The sequence below is a fragment of the Caenorhabditis briggsae genome, assembly GCF_000004555.2.
Source record: "Caenorhabditis briggsae complete genome, chrI, whole genome shotgun sequence".
Classification (NCBI taxonomy): Eukaryota; Metazoa; Nematoda; class Chromadorea; order Rhabditida; family Rhabditidae; genus Caenorhabditis; species Caenorhabditis briggsae.
In genome coordinates, this window is record NC_013489.2 from 9,134,948 (window position 1) to 9,154,398 (window position 19,451).

At 36.8% G+C, this 19,451-nt stretch overlaps 4 protein-coding genes across 4 annotated transcripts; all 4 read right to left on the bottom strand.

The window, feature by feature from the left end:
- Positions 1 to 386: 386 nt before the first annotated feature.
- On the bottom strand, positions 387 to 1,080 carry CBG12472 (the record flags this gene model as incomplete). The annotated part of the gene is made up of 3 exons (XM_002639957.2): positions 387 to 685; positions 734 to 1,017; positions 1,067 to 1,080. 3 exons carry the CDS (start codon positions 1,078 to 1,080, stop codon positions 387 to 389), a joined length of 597 nt encoding a protein of 198 aa, XP_002640003.2.
- A 759-nt stretch (positions 1,081 to 1,839) lies between these two features.
- Positions 1,840 to 2,694, bottom strand: Cbr-dpy-5 (the record flags this gene model as incomplete). Its single annotated transcript, XM_002639958.1, has 1 exon — positions 1,840 to 2,694. One exon carries the CDS (start codon positions 2,692 to 2,694, stop codon positions 1,840 to 1,842), a length of 855 nt encoding a protein of 284 aa, XP_002640004.1.
- A 781-nt stretch (positions 2,695 to 3,475) lies between these two features.
- CBG12474 lies at positions 3,476 to 13,719 on the bottom strand (the record flags this gene model as incomplete). Its single annotated transcript, XM_045239579.1, has 27 exons — positions 3,476 to 3,617; positions 3,666 to 3,853; positions 3,898 to 4,022; positions 4,072 to 4,192; positions 4,928 to 5,280; positions 5,330 to 5,459; positions 5,659 to 5,747; positions 5,792 to 5,870; positions 5,916 to 6,085; positions 6,133 to 6,233; positions 6,283 to 6,493; positions 6,543 to 6,623; positions 6,849 to 7,152; positions 7,199 to 7,468; positions 7,517 to 7,831; positions 7,867 to 8,218; positions 8,269 to 8,589; positions 8,639 to 8,832; positions 8,882 to 8,962; positions 9,012 to 9,119; positions 9,810 to 9,887; positions 10,788 to 10,908; positions 10,956 to 11,026; positions 12,650 to 12,739; positions 12,823 to 12,942; positions 13,491 to 13,553; positions 13,681 to 13,719. 27 exons carry the CDS (start codon positions 13,717 to 13,719, stop codon positions 3,476 to 3,478), a joined length of 4,317 nt encoding a protein of 1,438 aa, XP_045094880.1.
- Positions 13,720 to 16,217: 2,498 nt separating this feature from the next.
- CBG12475 lies at positions 16,218 to 17,097 on the bottom strand (the record flags this gene model as incomplete). The annotated part of the gene is made up of 6 exons (XM_002639960.1): positions 16,218 to 16,331; positions 16,376 to 16,452; positions 16,511 to 16,600; positions 16,645 to 16,740; positions 16,784 to 16,861; positions 16,911 to 17,097. 6 exons carry the CDS (start codon positions 17,095 to 17,097, stop codon positions 16,218 to 16,220), a joined length of 642 nt encoding a protein of 213 aa, XP_002640006.1.
- Positions 17,098 to 19,451: the final 2,354 nt, after the last annotated feature.

Here is a 19,451-nt window from a genome sequence, read left to right on the forward strand (position 1 = left end):
GGCTGGAATTTCAGACAATTTTTCAAAGTTAATATTTTGACCCCAAACTTTGGCAAAATGTTTCCTATAGTTTTCTACAGTTTCCCCAAAGTTTCAGCCAGATTGGAACACTCCCCGAGTTTTCGCGGAGTTTTTTTTTCCTTTTTTGCCGACTCCCTGAATAACCCCATTAGAACTCTCAACCTCACCTATCATCTGCATCTCAATCAGAATAATAAGGAATCAGATCGAGAAGTCAAAGTTTCTGAACTTATTTATTTACTTTCTAACTATGTTCATTGTTGTTTCAAATCTTCTAAAATTGCTAAGTAATGAACATTTTATCTGTTATTGACCCCAATATATATATATTGGATTTATTTCAAAAACTTCATCTGATACAACACTCAGAAGAATTTAGGAATTCCATTTGAGTCAGCATTTGGTGAACGAGGATCAACAGAAGATGAAGATGTGACAGAATTGGAAGAAGACGATTTCTTCGAGTTGGCTTCCGAATCCGATGACACAGCTGGTGTTTTGGGAACATCGTTTTTGGTACAAGCCTTCATATCCTCCCCATCTTTTTTGAACTTCCGGGCACGATACATTTGCTTATTGATGACCTTACTGTAGTTTGCCTTTTCCTTTCCGAAGTTTGCTTGTGGTTCAGACCAACAATAGAAGTTTGAGCATCCATATGAACCTAGAAAACGTAATTCGCAAAACTGAAAATCTCATTTTCAAAACTAACCATTCGGATTTTTGACGATTCCGAAACAAGCCTTGCACAACATATGATCACACTTTCCCATCGAGATGAGATTTCCCGATGGAGTTGGGTTTCCACACGGACCATCACATTTCATTACAACGCCTTCTGCATTTTCCGAGCTTCCGAATGCTCCAACAGTTTGAACAGATACTGTGTACGTGAATTCCTTTCGTTTGGTGACTGGATTTATAACTGATGTCAGATTCCAACCAAGTACGTCTCCACTTGGCAAAAAGGAAGGAACCAGAAGATTTGGACATTCACTGAAACGAATTTCTATTATTATTTAGGTTAATAGATAGGGAACCCTACTCGCTTCCAGACATTGACGTGCTCATGCCTTGACAGTGATTCGAATTTTCAACCGATCGAATTAAACTATGGGAATAAACTGGAAACTAATTTCGGATTTTTTCGAATATTGTTTGAAATTTTGTAACCACGTTTTACAGTTGTCAGATTTTAAAGATTCTCTTGAATCAAGTCAAATAACGGTATAGATACCCTTTCCAGATTTTCAAATTTCTCTTGTAACTATCATTGGCATATTTAGTCCATCTGGACAGTACGACCGCATTTCTTATAACTGATGAACATCCACATACCGTAAATCTGACCCCAATTGATTTGTTTTCTGGAAGAGATATTTGAAAGAAATAAGTCCACAAGACGTTTGGGTATTCTAGACATTTGGCTGTTCTCGTGGACGAAGCTAGAGCTAGCGCCCGATACATTGAAGCGGGCTCAACACCAATATGTCAGAATGCATATCCTAACTCCAGAAAACTTCCGAAAAATCTCATATCCCCTTCAAGAAACCGAAAAGATAGTGATTAAAGTAATGGTATGAGGATGTCAGTAGAAAAACTACGGTATAGCTTTACCCATTCCAGGTTTTGGTTCCGATCATGTGTACCTTTAATAATCACTCAGAGCTCTAAACAAACAGTTTTCCGTTGTCTGCAAATCATCTCAATTTGAGCTTATGCAATGTTTCAGCTTATGCAATGTTTGCAATGTTTCAGATAACAAAATTAGTTGACTGAATACATAAATATTTATTTTGAAAAAACGACAAAAACTTTCTAGACGCGTCTGCGCTTTCTCTCTGGGCATGGGCAGTACTCGGCATCGGCTCCAACGGTTCCTTGTGGTCCAGCTTGTCCTGGAGTTCCGTCGTTTCCGTTGAATCCGTCCTTTCCTGGCTGTCCAGTTGGTCCTTGAGCTCCAGTCTGTCCCTCCTCTCCTGGGTTTCCGTTGTTTCCTGGCTCTCCACGTGGTCCTGGCATTCCTGGGCGTCCAGCAACTCCTGGTTGTCCCTTTCCGGTGAGTCCATCGCGTCCTGGTGGTCCAGCAAGTCCTGGTTGTCCGTCTTGTCCTGGGGCTCCTTGGTCTCCGATATCTCCAACACGTCCTGGCTCTCCGTCCTTTCCTGGGGCTCCGCGCTTTCCAGCGTCTCCTGGAAGTCCTTGGAATCCTTCTTGTCCTGGAAGTCCGTCTTGTCCTGGTGGTCCAGCTGGGCACTTGATGCACTCCTTAGGGAAGTCGTTTGGAATTGGGATGTTGAGTCCTGGAAGTCCTGGTGGACCGTTCTTTCCGTCTGGTCCGGTGCCTCCTGGCTCTCCTGGGGCTCCTGGGTTTCCTGGAGCTCCAGCTGGGCATCCTTGGGATGGAAGTCCGCAAGAGCATTGGCTGTTGGAACGCTTGTGACGTCCGAAGATTCCTCTAACGTATTGCTCAGCAGACTCTCCAGCTCCGTGACGAACATCAAGAAGAGTTCCCCAGGTATCATCAGAGATATCTCTGAATCCTCCGAGCTCTCCCATGACATCATCATACATATTGTTGATGTCATTGGTGATGACAAGAGCTGCCCAAAGGCAAGCAACGATAGCAGAGATTCCGCAAGCAGCGCCGAATCCGACGACGGCCTTTACCATTTTCTGAAATATAAGAAGTTATAGAACAGAACGGATGTTTCAGAAGAGAAAGATTGAAAGGCACCTATGATTGAAAGGGATTTGTACCATTCTCTTGTCCCTCGTTTCCTTTTAAACAGCTTTGTCGATCAGGTAAATCGAAAAAGAAGATAAGAAATGAAACGGAGAAAACTTGCCACTGAACTGGATAAGGTGGGTCGTCAGAGGGAAACGCCTTATTTTTTCTGCGCGAGAAAGAAGAAAAAGGAAAGGATTTGAAGAATAATGGAAACTCATGGTAATCGGGAATTATAAGTTTTAATTTTAAGACACTTTTTTGATTATCATTATTATTCTGGTACGAAAAAATCAGAGCTGTGGAAGAGAAACGCCGGTGGCCGTGGCCGAAGATCCTACAACGACAACTACCGTAACCTAAAAATATTTTTATTTTCCGGATCTTTTCTTATTAATTTAAGTGCATTTTCAGTCTACTTTTCCGACTGGTTCTTACTATTTTCAGGTTACGGTAGTTGTTGTTTTGGGACCGTTGGCCACCGGGGTTTCTCTTCCGCAGCTCAAATTTTTTGTACCGGAATATATAATATTACTCACTAAAACCAGAAGACGCTGCAGAATGAAGAACTATACTTTCAATCATCCAGAATAAATTAAACTCGTACTGTTAAAAAGAAAATATTTATGTTTATTACATCATAAGCAAAATATTTACCAATAAAACACCAGAAAAGTATTTAAAATGAACAAATGTGTTAAACAACAAATAATTCATAAAATTCGTCTAATAATATCGTTCCTCCTCATCATATTCGTATTCTTCCTCTGTTTCTAGGCCATGCCCATCTTCTTCTTCATCTTCAATTCCTTCTCGTTCCACTAATATCAATGGAGATTGGGCGATTTGTCCATTTTTTGATATTTCTCTGAAACCAATTAAAGATATTTCAAAATCTGCTTTTTTCAATACTCACATTATGTTCGATTCGTACAACTGACTCAAAAACGCAACTTCAAGTGTTCCTCTCCAGTTTTCAGGCTGAAACAGGTCAGTTGTTAATTTCATATTTTCAGTTGGATCACTCACTTTTCCAGTTTTTGCCCACACTTCTACGCTTACAAGATCTCCAAGGTTTATAGCGTTTGTGGATAATTCTTTGACCTGAAAATAGGAATTGAGCACTAATCTTGATTTGGAAATCTTACCACAAAAGGTTTGTTAGCTGTGAATGCTCTATATCCAGTGTCTCCATTCTTTCCAATAACATTTATATACGGACGAAACTCTCCACTTCCTGATTCCGTTCTCATTGTGATCAAGTATTCAACGGCTGAAAACAGATCAAATACTTCTACGCATTATTATTATTTCTGACTTACAATGTCTTCCACCATCATCTGGATAATGACACTCAAATTCATGAGTGTCATATCCTTCCAACTCGGATTCTTGTTCTTTTATGAAGACGTGAGTTTTCGTTTTGTTTTCGGTTAAGAATATCTGAAAATTTTGAAAAAAAAACGTTAGACTACCAGCTAATCCTCCTGGCTCATGCTTACAACATCTGTGATTTTATAGAAACTTTTGTTAGTCTTTTTCAGAAACTATTTCAAGATGTTTTTCGGGAATTCGGAAGTTAAAAATCTATAAGTTTCATAAGATTATTAATCGGAAACTCATAAATTGGAGAATCTCGGAATTCAAAATTGAGAAGTCTAGTATTTCAAAAACTCAGAAAATCAGAAATACGGAAATCGAGGAAGACTGGAATTTCGGAAAATCCGGCATTTGAAAGTTCAGAAATTTACAAGTGCAGAAAATCAAGAGTCGGAGGCTCAGAAGATAAATGTTTAAACTCCTAAATTTTGAAACTTGGATGGAAACCCATAAATTTCAGAATTTACGAATTTGTGAGCTTTTTCTGGAATTCAGAGTTTTTATAAAATTCAGAATTTTGATATTTCTGGATTCGAGAAATTCTAAAATGTGAAATTGTCTATTTTTAAACTTCCGAGTCTTCGAACTTCTGTGTTTCCTAAGTTCCGAGTGTCTGAACTTCTGAATTTCCAGTTTTTTTTCCGATTTTCAGAGTTTCGAAAATTCTGATTAGAAGTTCGGAAATTGAGAAGCTCCGAGATTAAGATTCGAAATTTCAACAATTCCAAAAAACTGACGTTCTAAAATTTAAATTTAGTCGATATCTAAATTTTGAAATTCAAGACTCTTTGATTTTACCTTATTAACATTGGTATAAGTGTCATCATTCGTTTCTTCGCAGGAAATTCTGCATTTCCGTGGATTTCCAAAGTTGGGAGCAGTCAGCTGAAATATGACTACAAAAAAAAATTCAAAACCTAAAAATACATTGTATTTTATTGTCCACCCAATTGGAATTGGATTAGGATTGGCCATCATACATTCCATTTCAAATGTTCTTCTGTCATTTGCAACTAGAACAACTGTTGGTATGATTGGAGTTCCCGGTTTCAAGTTATCCAATATCATTGTGAGCTCCCAATTCGCCATTTCGTCTTCTTGAAGGTCTTCGGATTCATGTAGTTGTCGTTTTGTTGGATTCGCAGGAAAAACTGTTTTGTTCTGTATATCAATTAAGGAATCAATTGAACGGACACTCACCAGTAGCAGCAAGATGTTTAAAGAATGGATTTTCATTTAAATCTTCATCAGCAACCACACCCGAAGTTGCATAAATTGTGTAGTACGGGCAATGCTCACCATAAAAAGTGGTGATGTGATCGATGAAAAGCTGAAAGCCAGGGTTAATGAGTAAGAAAGATCAGACTGAAAACTGCATTGATTTTAATGTAGTTACAGTAAGCCCGAATTTGTAAATTTTGAAAAGCTACAGTAATCCTTGCTTTCTATTCTTTCAATAAATTACCGAAACCCAAACTACAGTAATATCCAAAATTGAAAAATATTGGGAAAACTTAATATTAACAAACCTCTTGACCAAAAACAATATGTTCTTTATTTTTCAACACACTATCCATAACTTCTTGTAGAACATCCATTCCGTCCATTAAATCATAACCTTTAAATAAATTACAATAGAAAATTACCAATCACAAAGTTTACCTAATTTGGTAAGTGTCGGATCCACTCGAATAGTCATATTGTTGTTCTGAGTGACGAAGTCAACTTTGAATTTGTACTCCTAAAATACATTTTTTTCAAGATTTTTCAAACTTTTGCAACTCACAATTTCTCCATTCTCTCCCACAACTGGAATAACTGGAAAAGCACCTGATGACTCTGCCCGTACATCTCCATTTCCTTCATCTGCATGAATATATCTTAGCCAAATTTGATCTTTTTCAGCGTCAATTAGGGTTTTATCACTGAATACCACACTTCCGTGATAAGTTTTCACTGAAATCATACAGATACTCTCAAATAAAAACCAGAAAATGACTCACCAGAAGATGTGAAATAATCTTTCGCAAAGAATGGTGCTTCTCGAAATGGTTGCCAGTACTCGAATCCTGGTGTCTGTTTAGTATGAAGCCATCCGTTGACCCTGAAATAGTAATTCTCAACATTTTCTTATTCATCTGCAACGCTATTACATGATAACACAACATTGCTTACTATCCAGATCGAGTGCTTCGACACGATCCAAATAGTAGAAAGGTTTGTCTCCAGCTTCCTCAAGCTCTACACGAAGTTTTCGTATTTCTCCAATCGTTGTACCAAAGTCAAGTTGAATATATCGAAGTTCAGCAGGGTTGTTGAGTAAGTTCTTGTTGACAATTTTGTGAGAGCTCGAATCATGTTCACCTGAACAGATTAAATTGGAAAATGGAAAATTGAACAACAATAAAATTACCAAATGCAGTGATGATCACATTTGAAGTAGTTCCTCCGATGGCAGACAATACAGAATGCAAACGAATTTCCCATCGTCCTTCTGAAATCATTTTAATTCAAAACCACGAATCTTCTTGATATTTTCTAGCAAAGGCTGCGCCAGAGATGACCGGAACGAATGTTTCGAGAAACGAAATCCGGAATTCAGAATGAAATTGATTTTTTGGAATCCGGAACCCAGAAAAAAAAACGAAATCCGGAACACGGAATACTTAATCCAGTTTCCAGAATTCTCTGACCTATACCAAAAGAACTGATGACTCACGTGTTAGTTTGTATTGTTTATGGTCTGGGGTATCCCAATACATGTAACCTGACAACCCGATGTCTCTTTCAATCAATCCATCCACCTGACCGCTATCAAACCACTTTGAAATTTGGAATTGGAAGCAACGGTCCGTATCAGTTTCCGTTATCACTACTCGATCAATAAAAGTTCCGGCACCATATCCTTCCTGCTCGTGACCCAATACAATGCTTTTCAATATTCCCAACTTCTTAACCTTCATTGTTTGAAGTATCCACTGTGACGATTCATATGTATTCATTGGAGATAATAACCAGTCAGTCTAAAATGATTCATTTAGTGAGTCTAATCCTATCTAATCTTGACACCTTAGCTATGTAGAGCTTCTCACTAGACTCCTCTTCTCCATGCAGTATTATAAACAACCGAGTGTCAAAATCAAGACCATATCGTTCACCGAGTAAGATCTCAATTGAGTATTCCTGCAGTTCAGCTTCAAATTTCACTTTTTTCTTCTCAGCTGCATATCTTCTCATGAAACGCGTCACTTTAGTTGCTGCTCTGTCAATTCGTTCTCTTTCAGGTGTGTCAGCACCCCGATATACATCCAGTTCATCGTCAGAAGGAAGAATCACTTCCTAAAACATCGATGAAATTTTCAATGTCCTATAATTCGTGAGACTCACCATATCACTGTAGTTTGACATTCTGCTGAATGCCTTGGAACTGTCACTTGCAAAACTTTTCTGAGAACCAGCAGTGGATGGTCTAGATTCGGCGGTTGGTAAACGAGTATCGGGAGTTTCGGCTGCAGGAGACCGTATAGATACATCATCTTTTTCTTCACTAATGTTCTCTTCTTTCACATCTTCCAACCCCTCATCTGATGCTTCTTGAATTGCCGTTGATGCAGACGTTTCACGCGATAAACTTGCTGATTTCGATTTGAGGGATTGAGAAGAAACTGGACGAGAAGCTGCTGTACTTTGACGGGAAGGAGTCTAAAATTACAAATAAGGAGAGCGATGGAGATAACAAAGTGAAAGTTACAAACTTCTTGATATGGGGTGTTTTCTCGACTAACTGTCCTTGTTCTCTGAATAGAAGCTGTTCTAGAATGGTTCGATGGTTTCTCTGATCCTGGCGTAGATGGAGTTTGACGAACAGTGCTCTGATGAGAACCTGATCTTCTCGATGCATTGTCTTGTGTTCCAACACGACTATCAATTTCTTCCTCGCTAGTTCCACTCTGTATTCCCCTTCCAATGTGCTCATAATCACTTTCTTCTTCCTGAATCATATCTTCCTCGGAATAATTCTCAGAACTACTTTGGCGATTTTGATTGCTTAGATTGGCTCGAAGTTCGTCTCGAATCATTTGAGCTTTTCTAAAAAAAACATACACTTATTTCAATATCAAACTTTGAAACAATCTTACTTCTCAGTCATGCTTGCTGGTCTATCTGATTGCTGACTATTAATTGAAGTTCCAGTCCCAGAATCTATAGGACCAGTGCTTGTTGCACTTGATACTGCTGATTCATCTTCATTCTTCGAATTCCTGCTGATTTCTTTCGATTGAGATTTCCTACTAATTGCATTTGCAGCCGAGACTGTTGGAGCTATTTTCCTAGCTTTCGTTGCATATGATTTGGGTACATAACTAGTAGTAATTGTGGAATTTTTAGCATTGGATACTCCATTTTCGACTGGATACTTTCTGATAAGTAGACGATTGTTTTGGCTTGGAGCTGGTTTTCTGAAAATGTTTTTGAATATAAAAATTCTTGTTTGTCAGGTTGGGGAACCTTTTCTCAATGCTATTGTCAGAAGAGCTAGCGGAAGTGACAGCGGCTACGGATCCTCCGGAAGATTTTGTTTCAGTTCTCATATAAATTTGTCGTGGTGCATATTTAGATGGATGCATCTGACGTATTTTCTCTTCCAATTCTTTGGATGCATCGTTGAAAATCGGTCTCTCATGACGAGGACATGCGATTATCTAAAAAGAAGAAAATATGAGATTAGACTATACATAATATATTTCTCACCCTTGGTGCTCCCAAAAGAAGGATCTCCTCGACGGATGTTATCAACTTTCCTCCGGGTGCATAGAGACGATGGATTGCAATCTTGAAGTTTTGATACACATTAAAATTGTATGATTTCTTTTTAACTAACCTCCAAACTCGTGGATAACTCTTCGAGCAACATGTGCATTGTAGGAACCTTCGTTTGACTTATAGTGGTTCGGTAGAATTTTCCTTTGCCATTAAGAACGAAAAATAGCTGAAAAGCATATTCTTTGGAAAAGGATGGGAATAGGATCTATTTTGTTACCAATAATCTATTTTGTTACCAATACAGTAATAGAAGGGCATCCGATACTTTCACTTTGAGCCTATGTATTTCATTTCCTGTGAAAGATATCAAAAAGTGGTAAACTGAGAAAATGATTATCATAATATCAGCAACATTTGATCAGTAGACTCAGTTTTGATATCTCTTATAGAAATTGAGATAATTAAGCTCAAAGTGGAAATATGGGCGCGCTTCTAATACACAGAGTGCTTACGGTATTTATGTTTTTAGTAAACTACAACATAAATGTATGTACATATTACCTTATGCTCGGTCATGTTGGTTTCTTCTTAGGACTTGATTTTGAAAAAAGGCAAGAAAAAAGAGAAAAAAGTCATAAAAATGAATGGGAAGGTGCTCAAACCAAAAATGAGAGTACATTCTTTTTCACACCCCTTCTCCATTTTTGATTTTTGTTCATATATTCATGCTACAAAATCATAATGTCCCTATCAATTTCAAAACCTTGTGGACTTTAGGTGTTATATGCATTAATTCGATATCCCTTAACGACGGCATAGACTTGCGGCATTCGCGTTTGAAACGCGATCCGTTGGATGATGAAGACATTAATGAAGATCTTTTCCAAACTGAAAATTAGAAAAAAAAACAACAAACCTGTACGGCTGAAGGGGTATCGTCAATTTTATAAGTGAATTTTGTACGAGGAAGAGCATTCGGTGTAGAAGAAGACATCTGAGAAGTTATCAACGTGCAAAGAGGGGAAATTTTTTGATTTGGGACGTTCTACTGATTCCTAGTGAGACCCACAATTGAATTAGTTCACAAACTAAAAAAACTGCCAAAACGGGCCGTCGACGAGCCGTTGACGCACTATTGGAACCTATTGGAAAACGTACTCGAAAGTTTTGATTAGAGATCAGCCAGAGAACATTATTTTATGCTCCCACCAAATTATTAAATAATGATAGAAGCTAATTTTCATCACACCATACTACCTCAAAAAATTTTCTTCTCCTATTAAATGACAGTCGAAGAGGTGCTGGCTGGTCAATGGCCGGTGTTTGACGGACCAAATTTTGACAGAATTAAAAATTTGGTTGAAAAAATTATTCCCTCTTGAAAATCATAGAGGGGGTTAGGCTCAGTAGAAGCATTTTTGAATAAATAGAATCCGATTCTCGGCTGGTTAAAAACGACTGAATGACAGTCGAAGAGGCACTGACTCCAATGAGTTCTATCTAGAGTTTGTAATTATGAATTAGAAAGCTGAAGAACAATTAGCCGAATCCACAATAAAAAGTGGTCATAATTTTTGGGGAAATGCTAGAAAAAACGCATGCTAATCGATAAGAAATATACGAAAATTGAGAAGAAGAGTGGGTAATCTGAGGCGATTCTATCCATACGAATAACATGGATTTGTCCGGACAAATCTCGTCTCGAACAATACAAATTCTTCTCCTATTCAATTTGTTCTCAACGTCTTCAGCTTTTCTAAAGACTGCGGATATAATCTCAAAGGTAGTCTTTTATCCTCAGCCATTTGCTTCTATTCAAAAGTTGGGAATGGAACTAATCTATAAGTGAGTCTCCGATAATAGATTGATTGAAATTCTTAAAATTGGAACTCACATAAACCGAATCTCCACCAGCCGTCAGTCTTAGTGGTTCTCGTCGTTGTGTAGCCGAAAATTTCTCCTTTATTTTATCTAAATCGACCTTCTTTGGTGGGTTTGATGACGATGCAATATATCTGAAATGTATGGCTTCGTACGAATAACCAAAGAAGAAAAAACTAACTGTCCCAAATGTTCCAATTGATCTAAACTATTAATAACGGTCCCTCCCATCGAGGTCGAGATGTTACGAACCTGAAAATTAAGTTACTCGAAAATTGAGATTAAGTTATAAAATTCTTTTCACCCCCATATCACTTTTTGCTTCTAGTGACCCCAATTCAGTGCTTCTATCTGGATCTACAGGGTGGAATATGATTACCCAGACCGAAGGTTAAAATAGCAGTTGCTTTGAAAATACATTTCAGTTGCTTTGAATCAGAAGTGAAATTATATTTCTACCAATTTTCTTGCTTCTAGAATACTTATGTCTGAAGATATACTAATCAAACCGTCAACTGTTTTGGTAGCTTAAAAAATAGAAACTACTTGCGAGATGCAATTCTCTTCAGAGTTTAGACAACAAAGATTCTTTGTGGACCAACTTGCAATAGGAATCAAATATGCAATCAAAAAATGAAAAGTTGGGTAGGACTGCATTAATCAGAGCGTTTTGAAAGAATGGAAAAACATTCAGAAGTTTCCAGAAACGCAGGCGTCAAAATACCTCCTGCAATTTCCGTTTCAATTTTGTAGTTTTCGTAGTTTATTCAGGATTTAGTAAATATCAAAAACCAGCTACCCACAAAGTTTGGGATTTATTAGTTTGGGAAAACCCACAAAGTTTGGGATTTATTTTCCTATCCTCAAGTGTATTCTAGATCTCACTTCCTAAACATTTTTGTTTCATCACCGAGATAATTGTTCCAAATGTCAGAATATATTGAATCTAGGGCTTCTTCTATAAACTTATCACAACTGAAACGTGTATACGAAAACAAGCATAGCAAATAGTTGTGCTAGTCTCTCTCTCTCTCTCTCTCTCTCTCTCTCTCTCTCTCTCTCTCTCTCTCTCTCTCTCTCTCTCTCTCTCTCTCGCCCAATTCTTGAGTCAGAAAATAGATTACTTATTATTTTGTTCTCTTTCCCAGTACACTCTTTACTCCTTCCATTATTCTCATTTCCAGCCAGCAAAGCCAATCAACACTCTCCACTCTTTTCCCACGCAAACGCTCCGTTTTTTCTCATTTGGTTTTCCAGTTTATTCTCGTTCTCATGGATACCTAGATTGGCTGATTTATAATGGCTAAAGCAAGCGAAAAAAGAATCGAATGATCAGAAAGTTTTCAAAGTACCGGAAATTATTTTTTTTCTGCTGACTTTTGACGTAATTTGAGGATGCCTTTTCTGGCTTAAAAATAGATCAACATCAGTGATTTGGAACATTTTTTAAAGGAAAACAAAGAAAACCAGAACATAAGTAAAAGTTCAATTGGGATTTGGTGAACCAGGGATTTAAAAAATTCAGTAATTCTGATATTCGGTCATTCGAAAATATGGAACTTCAGAATTTCGGGAATTCAACTATTCCGGATAACAGAATTTCAAAAGTTCAGTAATCCAGGGATCAAAATTTAATGGGAAATTCGAATATTTGGAAATTCATACATTCAGAAATTCTGGGGACTCGGAAAGTGGGAAATGCTGAAGTTAGAAATTCAAATGCAGATTCGAAGGTCGAGACTCCGACAGATGGCGTAAACCGACTGATTAAAAATGTCGAAAGATTTCATTTATAATTTTTGAAAAACCTAAATAAAAGGGAAGGGAAGAAAAGAAAAGAAACCAAAACTTGAAAAGCATAAAATCGAAACATACCCCATACGGCAAATATATTATCCGATTGAGATCATCCATCAAATTAGCTATGGTTGTGTAACGTTGTTTGGATACAGGAACACGGACACCCTTAAGATATAAGATTGTAAATTTTTTTGAGTTCTTAATATGCTCGATGGTGTCAAGGAAGTTTAAAATTATAAAAAACGAACCGCAAAATGTAGGTCACCCTCTTTGTAGACAGTAACAGTTTTTGCTGTATATGAACCGAAGGTTATACCCGAATTTTCAAATGTCCTCCTCATTCCGTTTGGAGGTTGTGCAGGGAGCACCTGAAGATATTGAACGGTTTTTTTAAATTCCAATTCTACTACCGTCCAACCTGTAATAGAATGTTCCCGGAACTTTTAACTTTGAGCAGATTTATCTCGGTTCTTGCCAAAGATATATAAAAGTTGTCGACTGATAAATTGTTTATCATAATGTCATGAAAATTTTATCAGTTGACCCATTTTGATATCCTGAACAGAACGCAAGAGTATTTAGCTCAAACTGAACAGTGGGAAGGCTCTTATATTACAGGTTTTACGCGAATAGGGAAGAAAAGCAAACCTGCGAATCCTGATACATTTTATCAGCGAAACCAGTAAAAGTTTTGAAAGGGAAAGATTCGTAGTTTAGTGTAAGAGGACGTGTTTGTGTTGAAAATTAGTGGAAAAGAAGAAAGAAGAATGTGTGTGACGAAGCCGAGGATTTGGGAATTCTCGAGAGCTATCCCGACTGACGGATTCTATGGCTTCAGGAGGATGTCACGTGCTAACACTACTATACAAATGGTGATTAATACAAAACAATATATGAGAAAGAGAGAAACACCTACTGAGAACGTCGACGATGGGACCTCTTCTTTGTCTTTTTGCCCATTTTCCATGAACAGTCGAAACTGAAAAAAATCAGTTAGAGGAGAATAATGACGAAAAAAAACTGAAAATAGTTCGGGAACATGCAAAATTTGGAAGACGAGGACAATAATGAAAAATGAACTCCTGGCTTCACAATCAGGAACCAACAGTGTCCTGAGAATCATACTTGGGTATTAGATGACTCATATTTGGAGTAGACACAAACAAGTGCACTCTTACCCTATGTAAAAACAGGATACCTCACAGTGGATTAAAACAAGAATCCTTAGTTTTCAACTTTTGTGAAATGTAGGAGGTCTATGACACACCACCAAATAAGATTACATGAAATACGAGGGATTGGAAGCTAAAGAAACCCATTTTGAGTTCATAAGACCATCTATATGTAGCGAAAGTCGGTATAATGAATGAAAGTTCACCTAAAATTTACTGCGCCCACATTTATACAAAAAGTTAACTACCTCACTACCCATGGATTAACTACCCTACACTGTCATTTTTGAGCTCAATTATCTCGGCTTCATTAAGAGATATCAAAAGTGTGTCAACTGATAAAATGTTTGTAATGTTGAGATGAACAATTTATCAGTTGTCCACTTTTTGATATCTTTCACAGGAATAGAGAAAAGTTGACTCAAATTTGAAAGTTAAGGGACGGTGGTGTTCTATTAGAGTGTTTTCAGTGGTATGTTTATAATCATATTTCTTTTTTGTTAACTTAACGATATATTATATCAAAGCTGAATCTGTCATGAGTTTTTAGAAGGAAAAGGGAAAAAGATGATTGTGTAAACTGCTGGAAAATTTTTCCTTTGCTAGAAACCTTTCCGATTTCCAAAAACCAGTCCTGATAAACTTCCCAAAATCATTCTGAACTTTTCTAGCGGCTTTCTTAACCCTTCAATCCGACATAATTATATTGTTGCGTGTTTCTTTTCGAACGACTTATTATAGGAGTTAGCACAAATACCCAATTTTAAGTACATTTATAAGACGTTCCAGAAAAAACACTGCGTTTTTTGTCACATGTTTCAGCCCGATAGCCGACATATGAAAATAAAAAAATTAGGCAGATGTTTTGAAAATAAACTTTAAAAATTAAGATAGTGTAAAGATGTAAAAAATAACATAATAGTTCAGAATAGTGGTTCAAATGAATCCGGATGAGTGATTCTACAAAGTACGGCCGTTGATTAGTTCCTCATACACTCTCTCATTTATCAATTGTCTCTAATCAAAGCAACATCTCAAAAACACCCTCACAATTCTCTCTCTGTCTCTCTCTCTTTGTCTTCTTCTCTTCTTCTTTTCTTGTTTAGTTCTGAAAAACGAGGCGAGGGAGAGAACAAGAAAAGTTATCATTTTCACATACGCGCCAAAAACGGGACGCCCGTTTTTGGGTGGTTACCTTGACAACTTGAAGCCTAGTGGATTTAGTGGTGACAGAAAGACAAACAAAAAAGAGAAGAAAGTCAAAGGGAGGGAAATTAGATTTTGATTGGCAGCAAGCAGTAAGAAGTCACACGAAAATCTAAAAAGAGAAAGACAAATGATAAACGAAAAGCTGGGGGAAAGGAATTGCTGCAATTTATATTGGTTTCGGTGAGAATTTGGGGAATTCGAAACGCTATGGAGATTTGGAAACTGTAAATAATCGTTGTTTTTCAAAGTTTTCTGTTGCCCCTTAGGGACGAGCTTGAGTTTTTTTTCCAGATTTTTCGAGATATTCTGGAAGAAAAATAAATCTCGAAAAACCAGAAAAAAATATTGAAAATCAAGAAAAATTCAAATACGGAATTTTCCGCGTCCGCGGGAGACTAGAAAACTCAAACTGTAGACACTAAAAACAAGAGTAAAAATAGGTTTTTTACTCAATTTTTCAGACCTTTTTTAGGTTTTTCGGCTATTTTTGGAGATTCTTTTACCATTTTCCGGGTTCTTTGTCTGAAAATTGTCGAGAAGATATTCTTGAAGATTACTGTAGATTACAGAAGCTAATTTCTTTGTAGTTTTGAAAGAAAAACTTTAACAATTGCTTAAAAACCGGAAAAGGTCTAAAAATTATGAGGGGGAACAGAAAAATCAAGCACTTTTCAGAGGGATTTTTTCGAATTTTTCTTTTTTTTTAATGTGAATCTACATGTTTTTATGCACAGAAAGCGATTGAAAAATACACCGTACACCACCTTTAAATTCAATTAAAATTTATCTCGAGATTTTCATATTCTATTCGCAGAAGATAAGATTTTTTCAAATAAGATTTTCCTACAAACTTCAAATTTCGATTGAAAACTGGTCTTATCCCATTAACGCAGAACATATCACTTGGGGATTCAAGTTAGCTGGATTCACAAAGATCACGTCTACGTGAGAAATATCACGAAGAGAATCTGCTGATTCTGTGTAGGCGTCCAGAAGTTTTCCGAGGATTCAGTTCTTTTCTCCCTACGGATTGTATACTTTTGACATTTCAGGAAAAGAAAAAATTAAACTTTTTTTGAACAACGAGACTCATAGAATGAACAGACTGACAAACGGGGAGGGGTTTGGAATTGAAAACAAGTTAATAAATTTTAACAGAAAGAAAAACGAAGAAAAAACCACAAGAGAATCAGATTAGGCAGAAAAATTCCAGAGATTCTGACATCACCCGGGAGCAAGGAAAATTGAAGTTGATAGGAATGTCAAATAGGCATATGGAAACATCCCAAATCGATTTCGATCAATCTCAAATGTAACAGTTCAATTTCCAAATCAAGACATCCGGAGAGAATTTCAGCTTTAGGGTCCACATCCATCTGAAAATTAAAATATTTGAAAAAAAAACATTATTGCAGCATACTTTTGTAAAAGCCACACAAATGGTTGGTTCCAATCCAGGAACTGGGACCGAGAAACAGACTGGGGGCGGGTTTTTGACTGAAAAAATGTTGTTTTGGGATTCAAAGCAATATGAAAATTAGGCTTTAAATCTTACGAGAAATCTCCTGACTGAAATAATGATCATCTACTCCAATTGATAAAACTAATCCGATGGTTCTTGGGTTATATGTAGCATTTACACAGACTGAAAATGTTAAACAATATAAAAATAAAAACATGTATAAGAACCTGAATGACTGAAATCCGGAATATCAATAACTAAACAACAAGAGCAATTTCCGTCTTCGCACGAGCAAACATCTAGAAGAGATTGTTTCAGCTTTTCTGAAATAAAAAAAAACATTCTGGAGTTATCGATTTGACTCACCTATTATAACTGTTCCATTCGCACTTGTTTCCACAGATTTAATGGTCAAATTTTCAGGTTTTATCACAATAGTTGAACCTTAAAATTGCAACTGTTGAGATCAATTGGAAAAGAAAAAAAAACTCACTTTTGTATGGGGTTTGGAATAAAGATTGAACTCGTTGGAACACACTCAGAGGTATTCCGGACGAGTTGTTTTGGAAATATTCAGATATGAATTTAGCAGTGAAGCTCGGAACTTTGGATTTTTGTGCCGTTTTATATACGATTAATAATAAACAAACTCCAAGAAACACACCTAATAGAAGGCGCATATTGAATGAATAAGAATAGGGACTGTTATCGGTGTCCCAAAAAACGGGGTTGAGACACACAGAAAATGTGTCTGTGTCTCCACCTTAAATGTGTGTTCTTTCGTTTAAGAGTGAGGCTGGTAACCATGGTTGCGTCTTTTGTATGTTTGTGATAGTTGGTGTGCGGCAAACAGGTGCACCTCAAAATGTTGCATACAAGGCGATGTGATTCTCAAGCTTAGTATTATTCTTGTACATATGAAAAAAAATCGAAGCTGTGGAAGAGGAAAGCTTGTGGCGTTGGCCGAAGGTCCCACAACGAAAACTACAGTAGCCTAAAATATTTTTACTTTCAGGATATATTATCCCGTTTGCCGCTGATTTTTCTGGCCAAAAATTCGGGAGGTACAATGATTTGGGGGTACAAGGGGGTACAACTGATTTAGGGGTACAAAATTGGTGATTCGTGGGTACAAAAATTCGGGGGTACAACGATTCGGGGGTACAATCTACCAATGATTCTGGAGTACAACTTATTTCATTTAGGGGTACAACGTTTGTGATTCGGGGGTACAATTTTTTTGACGAAGTTTCTGAATTCCTAAATTTCAGAGCTTGAAAATCTCTGAATTTTTAGAATTTCGGAAGTTCAGAATCTGAGAATCTCAGGATCTCAGACAAGAAAGCCAAGATTCTATCAGGATGCATGGATTTCGAAGTTGAATTGATTCATTTGAGAGCTCTCAGTTTCCACTTGGGATGCTTCAGAATGCCAATTTGAGTGTTTGAATAGCTGTTTTGCAAAAAATATTTTGATAAAGTTTTAATCTTTTGACTTCATTGTTTACACTTCAATGCATCCATGTGCATCCATGAGTGTACATGGAAACCAATACAGCGTTTAACCGCAACTATTATGCTGGAATACAAAACGTGATGTGGAGGAGAAAATCCGGTGGCCGTGGAGGAAGGTACGACAACTACAGTAACCCCCCTACGACAACTACAGTAACCTAAATGTTTTTATTTTCTGAGTTTTTTCTCGTCAATTTTTTGTTAGAAAAACTTCAATTGCCTGACTTTTTTTTGCAAAAAACAAAAGAAAAATCAGCAAAAAATTCGGGGGTACAATGATTCGGGGGTACAAGGGGGTACAACTGATTTAGGGGTACAAAGTTGGTGATTCGGGGGTACAAAATTCGTGGGTACAAAAATTCGGGGGTACAACGATTCAGGGGTACAACCTACCAATGATTCTGGGGTACAACTTATTTCATGTAGGGGTACAACGTTTGTGATTCGGGGGTACAATTTTTTTTGACGAAGTTTCTGAATTCCTGAATTTCAGAACTTGAAAATCTGAGAATTCGGAATCTGAGAATTTCGGAACTTCAGAGTCTGAGAATCTGAAAATTTTGGAACTTCAGAATCTGAGAATCTGAGGATTTCCGAATTTCAGAACTTCTAAATGTCAGAATCTCAGAACTTCGGAACTTCAAAATTTCAGAACTTCAGAATCTCAATATTTCTGAATTTTCAATAAATACGGCAGAAATTTTCTTCATTGTCTTCAGAATTCTTAGAATTCCAGAATTCGGAATCTGAGAATTTCGGAACTTCGGAATCTGAGAATTTCCAAATTTAAGAATCTCGGAATTTCAGAACTTTGAAATCAAAGAATTTCAGAACTTCAGAATCTCAGAATTTCAGAACTTTGGAACTTCGTATTTCGGTATCTGAGAATTTCGAACTACAGAAATTTTTCACTTCTCATTGTCACATTGTTCTTTTTGACAATAAGCTAAACTTGACAAATTTTACAAACTCAGTTTTTAAATGTTTAATTTAAGTTCAAAACCCAGCCGATACTTTCCTCAGTGCCAATTTTTCTCAATTCCTTGTTTTTTTCAATTCTATTTCAATTCCCTTTGTTTCTCAATATTCCTTCGTCTTTTTCCCAATTTTTCTCAATTTTCCGATTTTTCTCAATTTTCCTCAATTTTCGCGGTAATTTAAATTTTTATCCTTTTTAAAGAATTTTCTATATCATTGATTGAAGGAAACAATCACAATTTAGCTATTTCCCACAAAATTCGAAAATCCCAAAAATTCGCCCAAAGTGAGCTATTTTCTATCGAAAATTGTTCGAACAGGTAATGAAACATTACAAAAATTATAAAATTAATTTTTTTCGACCAATTACCACGAAAATTTGAGCAAAAATGATGAAAAACGAAGGAAAACGGAGAAAATCCCAAAAATAAAATTTGCGAGCGATGACGTCATCAGTCCATGGCCGTGGCCGAGCTGCGGGGTTTTCTCTTCCATGGGAAAATTTCGCGAAATTGAGATCTTTTCGCAATTCCCATTTTTCT